Consider the following 17222-nt stretch of genomic DNA (forward strand, 5'->3'; position numbering starts at 1 on the left):
GTGAAGAGAATAATAAGTGCACGTTTTCCTCCCCGCCCTATTTTCAACATGTATTCACACTGTGACAGAAACCCGCCCAGGAAATTACTTCTGTTTCAGTGCATGGTATTTGTTCTGTTTGGCAGTGGAAGTGCTGAGCGTGGTGAGTAAAGTAATATATTTGTCTCACATCATCAGAAATGTGTGTGGTGATGATTTGCAAGCCGATATTCAATATTCACAAATTTCTTATTTAAGAAAAGAAAGAAGCAAAGACCTTTCTACATTTTAGAAGCCAGCTGTTTTACAATTATAGAAAAACCAAAGGTCGTCTTTAATGACATCTGATTTAAAACGTAATAATAATAATCTCGGTCTTAACTCGGCCTGCATGAGAGCAGACCATTAATTATCAGTGCTTTATCACTAAGCATGCTGACTCACTGTCACTTCATTATGGCTTATTGAGTTGGATGTGAAGGCTTGTTACATGTTGTGTTTTCTTTTGATTTCACTTGAACTGAATGAAGTACATGTTCCCTAAAACTCTATTCCAGTCCATATTAAACCCATTCCTTCACTGGTCGCAGCATTTTTTAGCAATATTCTTTGCAGGTTGTTAAAAGTGGGTGGATTGATTCCAATAGCAAAAGTCTCGAAAACTGATAGTATCAGATACTAGTGCGATATGACTTTGTTTCTATCTATCACTGTGTTAAATACTTTTTTGGAAATAAAACGTATATCCAAGAAATCCACTATGAAAAAGGTTTTTTTTTGTTATCACTGTTTACTTCATCTATAGGTTATAGAACATTTAAACAACAGAAGCTGACATAAGGTGCTTTAAACACAGACACGTTTACATTTCAGCATAATTATAAAGAGATTTCACTGAATCAGGATACCAGATGTATTTCCTAACAGTCTGTCACGGATTATATGAGCCCATATGCCGCCATATCCATATCCATGTGCACTGAATGTCACCCATGCATGTCCCAACACAGCATTTCCATCAGGACTTTCACATTACTGCAGGAAGTGACCTGAGCAGGAGCCACAGCCATTGCTGATTTCTGTTTATCTCCCAGTCTTTACCGCTTAGCATACTGTATGTGTGTAGTTCATGCTTCAGAATCAGCACATGTGCATGCACTGTCACAGTGAACGCTCACACACACGCTGTGAATTTACACAGTGTACTGTACACGGCAAAGATGCACTGTTACGTAATCACGGAGAAGAGGCTTTGCGCCTGCGAAACGATCAAGCAGGTGGAGGAGGAAACATGCGCAGTGCAAACCTCGCCAGCAGCATCAGGACCACTGCGATGCAAGTGAGAAGATGGTGCTTGTAAACACGCCGCGAGAAATGACCGCGTTGTTTCGTCTACTTGCCGTCGCCGTGAACACTTTTTAACCCCACGTTTGAAATCGATGGTGCGAAAAGGGCTACAATAGGCGATATTTTAACCCCGAAAAAAGGGAAAAAGCGAACGCACCGGAGCTGGGACGGTAATGCCAGCGATTACTGACACTGGTTTAAGTCGGCCGCTTTAAACCTCTGCTGCGCAACTACAGAAGCATTCTTCGCATGTCATCGCATATGACGGGATTTCTCGTGTAATGGTCGTCGGTTTCTAGTGGGATGCACATCAGCGTCTTGCCGTACTCGCTCTCCGTCGTAATGGCAGCTCTGTACCATGGCACGGACGCTTCCTCTCCGGACAAATTCCTGGCCTTGAAAGACGTGAGAGAAGTGAAAGAGGAGACGACTCTGGACGAGAAACTCTTCCTCCTGGCATGCGAGAAAGGTTTGGCTCTTGTTTCGTCTAATTTAATATCTGGGCTGTTGTTCCCTGTTTGCAATGCAATGGGATGTCCGTGCAACACGTGACTACGAGCTGAAGGAAGCTCGTTATTGTGATCATTAGGGATGCTGAAGCTACATGTCTCATGTAGGAGGTAGAGCGCACACGCAGTGACAGCATGGCAGATGTCATACAGGCTCATTTAGCAGCTGGCAAACTACTCAATCATTACAGATCCCCCCACTCCAGTGTATGCCACTCACAGCTGCCCACACTTTGGATACTGTGGTAATTTGCCCAAGGGGCAGTTAATAGTTAAATGTCTGCTCCACTTTAAGTTTCTCTCCCTGGTCTCCTGACTTTTCACAAACCCCAACATGGAAAGTTAATGCAAACAAGCTAAATGCCAGCAAGGCAAGACGTAGACAGTGTAAGTGTAAAATAACAAAGAGGCATGGGTTTTCTCAACTAGTCCCCGTGGCGTGAGAATATTTCATTGATAAGTTAAGAACATTGTACAGGCAGAAGTGTGCTAAGCCAATAACTGCCACTGTGACCATATAAAGTCTCCCTAAACGTGGCCCAGCAACAGAAATTGTCCTTTGAGGGAGATGTTATTGTTACACAAGATTAAGGGTTGCCGCTGGATCTGAGCCTGTTCTCTGAAAGAGCTCGCCTGATAACCGGCGCTGTGTGTTTGTGTCGTTTTGGCACCGCGCTCACACTAATGTTTCGCTTCTTCAAAGGATCCGCCTTTGTGAGAACTTGCCAAGGTGGATCACATTTATGATGTGCTGCTTTGTCCTTGACTTGCTTCTCAGGTGACTACTACATGGTGAAGAAACTGCTGGAGGAGAACAGACACGGCGAGCTCAACATCAACAGTGTGGACGTGCTGGGCCGAGATGCAGTGACCATCGCCATCGAGAACGAGAATCTGGACATCCTTCAGCTGCTCTTGGAGTATGGCTGCCAGGTAACAAGCAAGCACAGACTAGGGGTAAAATAATATACACAAAACATCATTTACATCACTAAAATTGTGCATTTCTTTCTGTGTAGGCAACAGACGCTTTGTTGGTGGCCATAGACTCAGAGGTGGTAGGAGCCGTGGACATTCTCCTTAACCACAGGCCAAGGAGATCTTCTAAGCCCTCTATTGCTGTAAGTCTGCTGTTATTACTCGTTTTCAAGAAAAGAAACACCATTAAGGCAAAAACTTGCTTATCAATTTCTATAATTCACTTACAGTATTTTTTTTAAAATCCATGCTCTTGTCAGAAACTGATGCAGCGCATCCAGAATCCAGAGTATTCCACCACCATGGATGTGGCTCCAGTCATCCTGGCAGCCCACAGGAACAACTACGAGATCCTGACCATGCTGCTCAAGCAGGACATCTCTCTCCCCCGGCCTCACGCTGTTGGCTGTGAGTGCACGCTCTGCAACGTTAAAAACAAGAAGGACAGCTTACGCCACTCCAGGTACAGTTAACTAGAGCTCACAAAATACTTAAGTGGCACTGACTTTGTGCAGACGAGTGCATTAAGAGCACCAGCGAACTATTTCTTTGCTCAATTACTTTAAATTGGAATAGTCAATACCACTTCTGTTTTGTAGGTGATGTTTTGATTGTTTTGACCCAACAAATCAACCCAGTTTTGCTCCAAGTAAAGTGGCTCTTGTGAAACATTGCAGCCTCTTGTTTCGATGGCAGCATTAGGTTGAAAATCCAGTCTGCTGCTCCTAGAAGTCGATGATTTAATCAACACACTGGGTTTTAGGAATTCTTTAGCCATTTTTTACAGTCCAATGAATGCCCAAAGTATCTTCCTTGTCCCCGAAAGGACTCCTGATTTTCTCTGTTATTGTCAAGCTCGACTGATCTAGCTGTAGAGAGTCGGTATTGGTATTTTACTGAAATACAAAATCAATACAAACTCTAATTTAAGGGAAAACAGCAAAACAGCAGCAGTTCCTCTGGGAAGAAGGAGTACTTGGTTTCTGATACCTTCTCGGACTTGCAGATGAGATTTTGCTGATCTCTTCCGCAGGGGCCTTTATTTTCTCTGTGCAGGGCAGTGTGGCCTCCCACACAGTACACTAAATGAATCACTCTGCAGTTTGGCTGCCAAACTACATAGAGGTGAAAGAAGGTATAAATGAAACAGATCGAGGACTGAATGTTTCTCCTTATTTCTTCTCCCATCTGCACAAGTCTGTCATGTTTCCACCTATCCCCTTTGGGGGGGTTTTAACCGCCTCGTTTCTGTTGATGGTGGTGGGTTAGGTTCCGTCTCGACATCTACCGCTGCCTAGCCAGCCCCTCTCTCATCATGCTGACAGAGGAAGATCCCATACTCAGGGCCTTTGAGCTGAGCGCAGACCTAAAGGAGCTCAGTCTCGTTGAAGTGGAGTTCAGGTAGAGTCAACATGCTGCACATGCATCAGAGCGTTAATCCAATTTCTTTGCCTGTAAACAGATGTAAATACATATAGCGATGCTGTAAATCCTTTCTTTTATAGCCTGAGATTGATAAGAATCTTAACCTTTTAATATCCTCTTATTTGATCTAATTTATTTGCTCTAGAACTGACTATGAGGAACTGGCAAAGCAGTGCAAGATGTTTGCCAAAGACCTGCTGGCTCAGGCTCGAAACTCTCGAGAGCTAGAAGTGATTCTCAACCACACATCCACCGAGGATCATGTTGACAAGAGAGGCTTACTGGAGGAGCGCATGAATCTCAGTCGACTTAAACTGGCCATCAAGTACAACCAAAAAGAGGTTTGCATACATCACTGGGCAGGTAGTAACATACTGTTTACTGCTGAAGACACTCATAAGGTTTCTACAGAGGGCAAAAGGGCAATGTGACTAATAACAAATGAGTCCACCTCCTATTTATTGTTAGAATGGCTGCCCTGATTTGTGACAGATGATAGCAGCAAGAGCGTAACGGAAGGTTAACAAGTTGGTGGTGAAACCTGCTATGTTGTGTGGTTTGTAGACGGTGGCACTGCCTAAAAAAACAGGAAGCCAAGCTGAAGATGCTCATTTAGAGTGATGAAGAGAGGGAGGATTAGAAATGAGTCCATCAGAGGGACAGCTCGGCTTAAGTTGTTGGAGACAAAGTTAGAGAGAAAAGGCTGAGATGGTTTGAGCATGTGAGGAGGTGGCATAGTGGATATATTGGAAAAAAGTTGACGGTAAAACTGTCAGATAGGAAGAGAAGAAGAAGACCACAGAGAAGAAGAAGAATGTGCAGAGAGCTGATGTGACAGAAGAGGATGCTAGGGATAGAGTAAGAGGGAGGCAGATAATCTCCTGTGACGATCCCTAACGAGTATCAGAAATTTAAAAAAGAAATGTTTATTGGTTCTGTTGCCTAAAGTTAGAAGAGGAGATTGATGCTGCTGTCGTGTTTGTGCGATAAATCTTAAATTGCAGTCTGCAACTGATTAGTAGAGCTTACATTATAAACAGGGGGAAGCAGGTTGGGTGTTGGAGCTATCCACAGCTCATCACACAGCTATTTATTCTTGAGCCAGTCTTTGTGCTAATCTTCTGGCTCTAGCTTCATATTTATTCCAGTGAAATGATCATCAAAGCAAACCCGCGCCCAGAAACCTAAGAATTGTTCTCACGAAATCTTGAACTCTTTCTTCACTTTGCTGATTTTTCGTAAAGTTTTTCTTTTTTCGTATTAAACATCTGTCCACCGATGCTTTAACTGCCGTTCTCTCTTGATGTCCCTTTTACAGTTTGTGGCTCAGTCCAACTGTCAGCAGTTCCTCAACACTGTCTGGTTTGGAGAGATGGCCAGCTACCGACGCAAGCACACCTGTCTAAAAATGGCCACAGTTCTGAGCGTGGCCATGCTTTGGCCTCTCCTTTCTGTCTGCTACCTTCTGGTGCCACGCTCCCGTGTTGGCCAAATAATCCATACCCCTTTCGTTAAGTTCATCATCCACAGCGCCTCCTACTTCACCTTCCTGCTGCTGCTTAACCTGTACTCTCTGGTCTACAACGAGAACAAGAAGAACACGATGGGGCCCGCGCTTGAGATGATTGATTACCTGCTCATCCTCTGGATCATAGGTCAGACTTTTACCCCGTAAATAACGCATAATGCTGTTTCCAGAGGCGTGTCATGCATTATATGTAGTTATTGTGCTTTATATATTTCAGCGCTTCGATAATTTAATACTTATCTATTTCCTAATGCACTTTAAGGAACTAGAACTAGAGTCAAAACCCAGTCCCACAAACTAAAGGTTAATACGGTAACATGGCATGGTGGAGTGAAAATGAGCGCTTCCTGTTATGATCTGGCTAAAGTCCAGTATCCCGTGTCCATAATCACATCAGGCATTACATGACAAACGGCTGTTTCTACACCAAATGACAGAAAGCCCAGCTTGACCGGATTAAATCCGTCAGCCCTGCTTCTAATTGAGCACAATAGAAAAGAAACTGCAGCTTCTTCTTTCCCCCCTGTGGCCCTTCTGAGTGCTGGTATCAGTGAACTCAACACACAGCCGTGGAAACATATTCACACATACACCAGCTATCTTTTCAGAAAAAGGGCGGATAGTGACAGCTGGAAATTGACTCTGCCTCTTTACCTTACCCTTCTGCCAAGAAACCATTAACACGGCTGTTTAGTCTCTTTAATGGCTCTGCTTCCGCAGTAGGCATGTTTGTCTCATTGTTGCAAAAAATCCGAGCCACTTCCACCAGAGACAAAGCATCACGACCACAGCATCTAGGTTTCAGCTCTTTCTTTAATAAATCTTCCCAGTAACTTCATGTGACGGGATGTGAAAGGATTTAGAAGCAATTGACATCTATTATTCAATGATATAAAGTGTTGTGCTGTGCTGTGGGGTAATTGTCAGTTTAGTTTGTACACTGCAGGATTGACATCAGGTTTTCAGTCATTAGATAAGAAGCGTAATAGGGTTTTCCATGGGCTACAATAGCCCACTAGAGGGAGAACATTTCCTTAAGCATTGCAAAAGAGCAGCATCAAAGATAAACTTTGCATTTTTTTTCTAATGGTTGCGTCATTTTGAAAACAGCCTAAACTCCAAGGCGAGAGGCAATGGTGTACAGTATCCCTGCAGCGTCAACACGTCACCCAAGATGAGTTAAATGAGAGGAATGAGATTACTAACGGTTACCGTTCTCAGACAGCCTCCTGCCTTATGTCATCAGAATGGGAAGGGGAGTTCTTAGAGTTGCAACACTTTTTTGTTTTTTCTTTTTCATCTCCATTGTTTGCTTTCCCTCTTCCTATCATCTTTCTCCTCTTCCCTCCATCCTGGTATTCCCCTGGGCCAGAGGCCTCACGTTAATGGGAAACTCAGATGCTATGAGACTGTGAGTGCACTAGGCTACATGTATGCATATGTGTTTGGATGTTTCTCTCGCTATCTAAGTGTGTGTGTGTGTGTGTGTGTGTGTGTGTGTGTGTGTGTGTGTGTGTGTGTGTGTGTGTGTGTGTGTGCACGCGCGCAAGCCTGCAAAAGAAAACCATAATGGGATTTCTGTTGTAAACTCTTCGCTCATCTGTTTTCCTTTCAGTTAAAACAAAAGGAAACATCAGTCACGTTTTTGGCCACTGTAACAGTTTCTGAATCAAGGCATAAGAAAATCCGACTGAACATTAACTTGCACCTGGAGTAATTTTTTTTATTCCTTTTGTACATTTAGAATTGATGAAATACCATTTAAACACAAAAAGACGCTAACCCATCTTAATTAAATTCCACGCACCTCCCTAAATCCCACAGATGACACATTTTCAGCACATTAATCTCTTGATTTCTGTGTCTCACACATTCCTGTTTCCCCCGGGCTCTCTCTGTGAGATGACTGATGGCTGAGCCTTGAAGGGATTTCAAAATGTTGTGGATGACATCCTTTTTCCAGTGGTGGGTGTGTGTGTATACGTCTGTGTGTACGTGGTAATGGTGGATTCTTTCCCCCCCCCCCCTATAGGAATGGTGTGGTCAGATGTGAAGCGTCTGTGGTATGAGGGGCTGGAAGACTTTCTGGAAGAGTCAAGGAACCAGCTGAGTTTTGTGATGAACTCCCTCTACTTAGCCACCTTTGCTCTGAAGATTGTTGCTCATAGCAAGGTACAGACACATAGCACACACTCCTTACATTTAATGGATAGATAATTAGATTTAAGGTTTCGTGGAATAACGCTTGTGATTCATCATTGTGCATATTAACGCTACACTCCAGGGAGGTGTTTTCATCTGTTGTTTCAATTAGATCTCAGATCAAGTTGAAAGCTGGGCAAAGCTATTCTAGGAATTGAGCTTTCTAATGCACCATTAAGACTGATAAAGGTGTAATGTGCCTCACCTAAGGCAGTAAACGGAGCACAGACCACACACAGCCAAACAGTTTTGAAATAGAGGTCTAACTTCTGTTTAGAGTTCTCGTTTCATGTCTTTAAGTAGTCTTCAGGAATAGTTCTCCAGGCTTCTTGAAGGACATTCAAAGCTCTTCTTTTGGGTGTTGGCTTCCTTTTGTTCTGTTCTCTGTCAACACAATCCGACAGTGCTTCAATTATGTTTGAGGTCTGATTTAAGGGAGGTCAGTTCATAATTATGTGGGTTTCCTACCCAGGTATTCGTTTACTCCCTTCTTTAAAAATGGTGTCTTGGCAGCCAACTTTTCATTGGGGCCATTTCTGATGAGATTTTGGCTAACAGTAAATGGATGAGCTGAAGGTCCAGTAGATTAAGGTCCTGTTTTAGGTCTTTTGCTGGATGTTTTCCTCTTTTTTAAGAACTGTTCATCTGCATTATATAAATACTTCTTTTCTTCTCCACTTGGCTCAAGACTTGCATAGTGCTGTCCTTTGGAAAAATAATGCCTTCTATGACATTTAAAGACGGTGACAGTACATTCAGATATGTATCTTTCTCTGAATCTCTTTGCTTTGATCTGCAGTTTAAAGATCAGGAGCAGAACAGGAAGGACTGGGATGCCTTCCATCCCATCCTGGTGGCCGAGGGACTGTTTGCCTTTGCCAACGTTCTTAGTTACCTGCGACTTTTCTTCATGTACACCACGAGCTCCATACTGGGCCCTCTACAGGTAGGAAAACAGTTGGAATATACATTAAAGTAGCTGTGAGTGTTTTGTAGAGAGGCTTGATTCTCACTCAGTGCAAGCAGGCAACAACGAGATATGACTGCGATCCCTGAGGGTTTTAAGTGATACATCTGTAAAGCCCTTTAATGAGAAAAAAATGGCCTTATAGTTATGCAATGATTATAAAACTGCTTCGCCTATTTATTTATTTCTTTATTTTATCTTTGTCCCGGACGCCACACACACACACACCACCCACTCTCTTCCTCTGTTAGTGGATGTGAACACTGCAGGGCGAGCCAACTCTAAGCATCACACCAGCTGTGCTCAGCATAACCATCATCATAAGCATTAAGTATAAGCACAGTGAAGTGAGGCAGCAGATTAATGTGTTCTGCTCTGATAATGCGCACATAATAAACTGAAAAAGGATTTGCAGCTTATTTACCATATACATCGCCATACTGTTATCATCTATATGAATGACTGCCTTCACAGTTGATTTATTTAAGTATGTGCGATCTATACGATTTTGGCTGCATGGGAATAAATGCAGAGCGGAGAGGGGAAGCTCTTATTCAATACACTTGTGGGATGTTTTTTTTTTCTTTTCAAATCAAAATTGGATTTATTGTCTGACATTTCTGACAAGGAACATCTCTTATAGAAAATATATCAATGGAGCACTGTGGAAAATATTCAATATCCAAGTGAAAAATATTCCCTAAGCTTCCCGAAGCCTGGAAAAGCTGCACTGGATTCACTTGATTAGCCTGTTTTAGCTTATAATGCCAAACATTAGTTTAGAATTAGCTTGCATTTTCTTGCCATTTGCAAAAGGTTATAGATGTTATTAGCCAAGTAGTGTTACTTTTGTCTGTGAAGATTAAAAAAAAATCAAAATGACTTCATTTGAATATTGGAGATTTCTTTGTAGCTTCAGAGAAGCCAGAAGTCTGCTTTGCATATTTTCTACTCAGGCGCCATAGATGTCCCTTTTTATCATATCAGGTTTTATATTATTATCCAGCTGGCAGAGGGAAATCATGAAGCCTGCCATTATCTGAATTTTTGTTAGCAAACGTGAGGTTCATTTTTCCCAAAGTGTGACTTTTAAAGCGTAAAGAACTCTAGAGGTGCGCAGTGAGGTCAGTCCTTCCTGTCATTATTTCGAGGTGCTGTTTGTGGTTGACTTATAAAACAGTCAGGGTGCTCTGTAGCTTTTTAATGAGCATTTTTCAGCTACGCTCTTCCTGCTTCACTCTCGTTTTTTTTTCTTCTCGCCCTTCTTCTTCACTCTGTGACATAACTGTCTGGCTTGACAGGATGGAAAATCAGCTTTGAAAATACACTTGGTTTGGTTTGGTTGTGTTCGCAGCCGTACTCGCACTCACGTGGCAGACACACCTCTCCTCTAATGCACACGCACCCACACATTTCCACACTCCTGTGATATCTGGCATGCTAGGATTCAGTCCAGTTGTACTCAGGCATGGACACACACACAGACAGTGAGTCAATACTATGTGGGTTGGAATAATGAACGTTTCTCTCATTCTGTCCGCCCTGAAGAGGCCAGCTCATATTTCCGGCGGGTATTGCCCCCAACTGAGTTTGGAAAGAGTGACTGAAAGTGGGAGTATGCGTCTGTGGTGTGGGTTTATCACGGCCCAGACTTAACCTCACTGACATCATTAATGTGCCATAGGCTAACTGAGAGTCAGCTGGGCTATTTGAGTGTGTGTAAGAGAAATAGAAATAAGTCATGCTAAATGTATACGGATTAACTTTAGATGTTGTAAGCAAGGATTAAATTGAACTGAGTCTGTCTCCTAAACGTACAGCTTGTGAAATACTTTCAGATTCTGTTTCCATTAAAGGAAACCTAAGGCTTGATCAGCTCCAGGTGTGTGTGATGATCTTCAGGTGTGGCCAGCCACCTGACAGGGCCACACCCACCAGGCCTGACTGAACCCCAGAACTCAGCCACACACACACACCTATCACACAAGCATAGAAAAAACACACGGACAGCAGCACAGTGCAGCACACATATCTACAAGATATATAAAAGTCCATAACTGTTCATGGACCCTGGGTCACTCATGACACTATATTTAACATTAACAGTTTTCTGGGCCCAAAACAGCTGAGCTGCTGCACAGATTTCACAGTTTCTGCAGTGAAATCAACAGGAACAAATCTCAGGATGAATCCAGCAACATCACAGCTGTAGCTTCCTTTTTATTTACTTTACTACATTTGGTTTAGCTGCAAAGCTGTTTTTGTTGCGGGAATGTCAGTGTTTACTGAAACTAGACTGCTATTGAAACTAGAATGGTATATGGCTGTTTGAATTGGCTACTCAGTAGAGACCCACCAACATAGTCTTCTGCCCGCTGTGAAGTAGGTGAATCCTGACCTGACTAAATGAGGCCTCATACACTTCCATGTCGTGGACATTTCCAGACTGTGTGGAGTTGGCATTTTCTCCCTGTGCCCACTCTGGCTTCCTGCCACACTCCAAAAATGCATTTGTTAGGTGGAATGGAAATTGTTAATTGATTGTATGTGTTAATGTGGGCTTTCAGTGGCTGCCTGTTTCTCTGTATCAGCCCTCTGATGTGCTGTGACCTGCTCAGAGGGTACCCTGCCTTTTCCCCTGTGACAGCTAGAATAGGCTCCAGCCTCAGGAACCCAAAATTGAACAAGCAGTTGAGAAAATGGATGGATAAATAGATGCATTTAATTTTCAGTCTCTAAATTAAATAACATAAAATTTCCTCTCATTATCTAACAGTGCTGCATTGAGTATCTTTGGTTAGATTTATTTGAGGTATGCATTAGACCTCCTCCAGTCACGGTGAGGAGGTAATACCCTGCTATATTTCTGTTCTGTTTGTACAGTAACCAGTTTAGGATATCTGTCAGGCAGGGAGCACCCACATCTCCTAAATCAGATGTGTACAAAGTGGCAGATGAATACACTGGGGGAATAAATCACCCGAACAGACCAAACTTTCTCAAATAGACTCCCTGGGTTCCAGCACAAACTCTGTACTCACCATTCATCAAACATCATGATTCGTCATGCAGCCAGAATGGTTTTCTCTTACACTGGACACTTTATATGTGTTTGTGTTTTGCAAGGGTAGGAGTGTGTTCTGACCTTGTTTGACCATCTCGAGGTCCTTATAAACAGATATGCGGCACAAGCCTGTAAATAGTAGGTTTCCAATGCTTTAAGAAGATTTCTGTGTTCTCGTCCTCTCTCTGGCTTCCTCCGTGTTTGTCTCTGTGTTTCTTCAGGTAGGTTGAGAGAACTCTAGCAGCCAGAATAAGTAGGTTTTCTTCCTCTTCCCTGAGGAACCACTACTAAATCTGAACATGGGTGAAAAAACACGCTAAGAGTGGTCAGAGAGTGGTGAAGCAGTGCGAGCATGCGTCTTTCTAAAGTCTGAATGGCTTTGAAAAGAAGTACTAGAGTAAAAATTCAGTATACAAAGTAGAAACGAATTCTGCTGAACTGTAGTTGAATTTAAATGTACTACAGTGTTACTTTTACATAATTTACACTTTCTGTGACATTTTAAAAATCAGAGAGTTGCACTCGAATATACTGTAATTGTAAGTGTGTCTAATTAATGTGTAGTTGGGCTTTTAATATATCACAGTCCAGTTGCACAAAAGTTATTTGATTAGAGAACATAGAAAATCTAGTTTATCAAATCTTCTAAGTCTCTAGCATTACCCAGACTTTCAATAAACTTGATTGATTGGTGTTTTAAAGGGAGATCTAGTTAGCACAGAGAATGTGATACTGCAATATCTTGGTTGTTTTCATTTCAGGCCAGTATTGTTCAGATCAGACATTAAGCAGAGTCAAGTTTAATCCAATCCAGCTGCTTAAAGGCTGATGAAGATTATTGAGATTTCTTTGAGAAAGCTGTTAGAGCAAGCAGCACAAGATTAACGGGAAAATGTTGATCTCTCGCTAGATCTCCATGGGACAAATGCTGCAGGAGTTTGGAAAGTTTTTGGGCCTCTTCCTGCTTGTGTTATTCTCCTTCACCATTGGACTCACCCAGCTCTATGGAAAGGACCAGAAAGATAAGGAAAACAATCCACCCAAGGACTGCGGGGGCATCTTCTGCGAGCAGCAGAGCAACGACGCATTCCACACGTATGGGCAAACCTCATTCTGTCATTTTGGACAGCGATGGCGTCAATGACTGTTTAGTGTATATGTTGAGGGATGTTGAAGGTTATATAAAACCTTTATATATGTTTTTATCCTTTATATATGTTTATATGCATACATGATCTTTATATACTGTAAAATTAGATCATAACATTGAAAGAGACAGCAAAGTGTGGGAGCACTTTAACAGTTATGCAGCACAGACTTTATTCAGTACTGTGAAGTCTAAGCACAAGGGTGCTTTCTTCAGAGCTAAAAAAAATAGATAAGTCAACATAGTTTAAAAAGCCTATGAGGCACTGCCACTGCATATGAAAGGACTGTTATAAAAATAAACACTGTGTAGCTCATACATTCTTCAATTCATGTACATGGAAAACACTAATTTAGACAGAATTTGGACAGAAACTAAACAGTGATTTTTAACATAAGCAGGGACAAATGTTAATAGTACAAATAGTGTGCTTAAATAAATACAAGAAATACACAGAAATCTATACAATACATAGAGTAAAACTTGTAAATGTTACTATTCAAGTCAGATTTTTAGGAGAAAATTGCAGCACAAGCTGTGAAGATGAGACAAGACATCCGAAGCATCACAAGAAAACTCTCCCTCGCCTTCCGTCTTCATGTAAAAGTATAAAAACAAAAATAACTGATAGGTGACGTGACGCATAATCCTTTTTTTTAAATGTGAAAGTAGTCTTTTATGTAATTGTGCACATTACACCTTTTTTACAGATGAGTAAGCACATCTGTGTTCCCTGGAAGCTTTGTAAATCTTATTAAGCTCTGAAGTAGTCGGTCATGTGCAGGTTGTGTAATAAAGTCTGCACAGCAGTCAGATTGCTCATGTCTCTCTCTGCTTGCTTTTCTCTTTTGACATTTTGTGCATCGGAGCACACCTCAGTTTAGAGCGGCTTAACAACAAATCATTTAAATCCTACATTCAGTTAAAAAATTTAAAACAAAGGAGAAATTGTTTTGCATTTGAAGTGACACATTTCAGAAAATTTGGCACATGATCCTGCTTAAATCACATGTTAACAACCCCTAAACTGACTAATTGTTGCACTTTAGAATTGTGTTTGTTTTTTAATGCCTGCAGGCCCAAAGATAATGACCACTGAATATTGGTTTTCAGACATTTTCATTGTGTGCAGAGATTTCTCCAGATTCTCTTAATCTTCTAATAAAGTGATATATGTAGGTACTTGAATCTGCATGCCCCCTAGCATTTTTACAATAAGAAATGCTATTCTTAAAATATTTCCCCACATAGTGCTTCAAAGAGTCCTGAACCCTTCCTCGTTTTTATGAAAGACTTTCTAGGGAGCTCTTTTTATGCAAATGTAGGTTTGTATTTATTTCTCATCTTTTTTTGGAGACGGGGTTGTATGTTTAAATCTGACCTGCACACGTACTAGCTTCGTCTCTTTTGCAGATTTATGGGGACCTGCTATGCACTGTTCTGGTACATCTTCTCCCTGGCACACGTTGCACTCTTCGTCACCCGCATCAGCTACACAGAGGAGCTGCGCTCTTTTGTCGGCGCCATGATCATAGGCACCTACAACATCGTGGTGGTTATTGTGCTGACCAAGCTGCTGGTGGCCATGCTCCATAAAAGCTTCAGGCAAATTGCTGTAAGTGTAAATAAGTTTTGGCGCTGATGGTCTCACTGCTGCCACGGGCAGTTTGAATTTGTCCTGGCATTGAAATCTCCGACGGTTTTCGTTTACTGTTAAGGTTTAATTTTCCTCAAAGTAGCCCTGAATTGTTGCACAGATGTTAGCTACTTTCTTTCCTTGGAACCGCTCTTTGCGGCCTGCTTGATTTCGATTGCAATAAGTGCAACTTATCTTTCACAAAAATCTGTTCCCCTAAGTTTCCACTGTGTGGTGGTTTTGCATTTTCAACATTCCTCCTGTAAAACTGTGTGTGAAAGTTTAAATGCATGAAAGTTTTCCAACATTCCTTCGTTCTTAAGTGTTCTTATTGGCTTTTGGACTCCTGTAGAATCACGAGGATAAAGAGTGGAAGTTTGCCCGGGCCAAATTGTGGCTCAGCTACTTTGATGACAAGTGCACGCTGCCTCCACCCTTAAACATCCTCCCTTCTCCAAAGACTGTCTGCTACTTGGTGACCAGCCTGAGCAAGTGGATCTGTTCACACACCTCGAAGGGCAAAGTGAAGAGACAGAACAGTCTGAAGGTGAGAGATAAACAATATTGTAAAAGTTTGATTCAAACCCATCTTCTAATCTTCAACAAATGACCCTCTGTGTTAATGCTGTCCTTACAGGAGTGGAAGAACCTGAAGCAGAAGCGGGATGAGAACTACCAGAAGATCATGTGCTGTCTAGTTCACCGCTACCTGACCTCCACCCGGCAGAAGATGCAAAGCACAGACCAGGCTACGGTGGAAAATCTGAACGACCTTCGCCAAGACCTGTCAAAGTTTCGCAATGAGATGAGGGACCTGTTGGGTTTCCGGACCTCCAAATATGCCATGTTCTACCCAAGGAGCTAAAAAAAAGACTTGTTATTCTTTCCCCTCCTGTCCTCTTGACAAAATCTTTGCTTCTTGTTTATCTGGGCTGCTGTGTGACCCGAGCATGTGCAAAAAAAAAAAAAAATAGAAAGAAAAAAATACTCTGCTCTTTTGAGTCACAGAGGCGATTAAACCTCACTTTAAGCCTGGAACTTAACTAGACAAATATGTATCCTCCACCAAAGCCTCCAGACTCAGGCCTCCTATCTATTACTCAGCTATGTAACCTTTTTTGTAAATAAAAAAAGCCATTGTTTTCAATAGATAAATAAAGATTTAAGAAAAAAACACACACTGGATATTTCATGGCTTTTTTCGTTTTGGCTGCAACAGGTCTGAAAGCAAAACTATTCAGCCAATCCCCGAGCTGTCCGCTCCACGAGAGAGTTGCGCTACAAACACCTCATCCATTCTCATGCTTAGCAGAGCGTGTTTGCCTCGACCGCTCTAAACAGACCAGATATTATGTGGCATTCTCCCAGGTGAAAAGTCTTACACAAAAAGAGGAACAATCTAAAGTGGTGAAAGCGTTTTATTTGGACAGATGACAAAAATAAAATATAAATAATATTATTAAAGTTTCTTCCATAAGAAAATAGTTTTCATTTCATACCTTTGCTTCTAAAAAAAGACACTAAGAAAATATCATAATGACGATGATGCTCGAGAAAAAAGCTTCAGCAAATAAGCTCCTCGCTTGGTTGGCGTGAAACCAGAAGAACTGAAAGAATATTGCATGTATAAAATATTGCACATTAAATCACCACAATTAACACTTCCAAACCTGCCCATTAAAACCGAACTTGGGAATTTAATGGCAGGTGCTAAACCATCATTAAAGCTATGACAAATAGCTGCAACAAATCCCCCCTGTGGATATTAAGCTTGTTAAATTAATGACTGGTCCACCAAACTGACATCTTTATTTAATGCATCAGCCCCATCCTTTATTCACATTGTATTCAAGAGCCTCAAAGGGTAAAACTGAAAGGCAGAATATGGAATACTCTGAGGAAAACTGCCACTATGGAATGCCAGAACAGATGTGCATGCACACCGAATTTTTAAAATATGAATAATGTTTATCTTATGAAACATTATAATAAATTGGTGTTCTGCCTATTTCAGACACCGGTGACTGGGGTCAGTTTAATCCTGTGCTAGAATCATGACATGAATGCGAAAACCTCGAGTAATTGAAGACAGATGGGAATTTCTCCGTGTCTTGTTTGTTCTGTAATCATCCAATTTACAGTCATGGTAAAAAAAAAAAAAAGAGAGAGAGAGAGAAAGAAAAACAAACAAGCAAAAAGTAAAGTACACTCACTTTGACTTCTAAGGTTTTATGTATCAGGACATAATAAAAACCACCTGCTCCTTAGCAGGGCTCAAAATCAGATTCAGACGGACTACAAAACATGACATATTACACAAAAACTAACCCTTAAATGCAGGAGCAGTATGTACACCCTTACTGCTTACATGTGAGTTAAGATGCCAATGAGGAGAAAGCAGCTGCTAACCAATGCATTCGATGAACTGATCGTCATCGAG

The 17222-nt window shown here is 41.7% G+C and overlaps 1 protein-coding gene across 1 annotated transcript; it reads left to right on the top strand.

Moving 5' to 3' along the window:
* Positions 1-884: 884 nt before the first annotated feature.
* On the top strand, positions 885-15946 carry trpc1 (transient receptor potential cation channel, subfamily C, member 1). The gene is made up of 13 exons (XM_005722732.2): positions 885-1795; positions 2614-2768; positions 2855-2956; positions 3074-3276; positions 4083-4214; positions 4384-4579; positions 5557-5893; positions 7799-7938; positions 8768-8914; positions 12910-13094; positions 14560-14761; positions 15135-15329; positions 15420-15946. Exons 1-13 carry the CDS (start codon positions 1630-1632, stop codon positions 15645-15647), a joined length of 2388 nt encoding a protein of 795 aa, XP_005722789.1. The 5' UTR covers positions 885-1629; the 3' UTR covers positions 15648-15946.
* Positions 15947-17222: the final 1276 nt, after the last annotated feature.

Source organism: Pundamilia nyererei, unplaced genomic scaffold (assembly GCF_000239375.1).
Source record: "Pundamilia nyererei isolate P.nyererei 1_Seehausen unplaced genomic scaffold, PunNye1.0 scaffold00007, whole genome shotgun sequence".
NCBI lineage: Eukaryota > Metazoa > Chordata > Actinopteri > Cichliformes > Cichlidae > Pundamilia > Pundamilia nyererei.

Coding starts and splice junctions, on each gene's coding strand:
- trpc1 (XM_005722732.2), top strand. CDS start 1,630: ATGCACATCAGCGTCTTGCCGTACTCGCTCTCCGTCGTAATGGCAGCT. Junction 13,095..14,559: donor AGCAACGACGCATTCCACAC/GTATGGGCAAAC, acceptor TCTCTTTTGCAG/ATTTATGGGGACCTGCTATG. Junction 14,762..15,134: donor AAAGCTTCAGGCAAATTGCT/GTAAGTGTAAAT, acceptor GGACTCCTGTAG/AATCACGAGGATAAAGAGTG.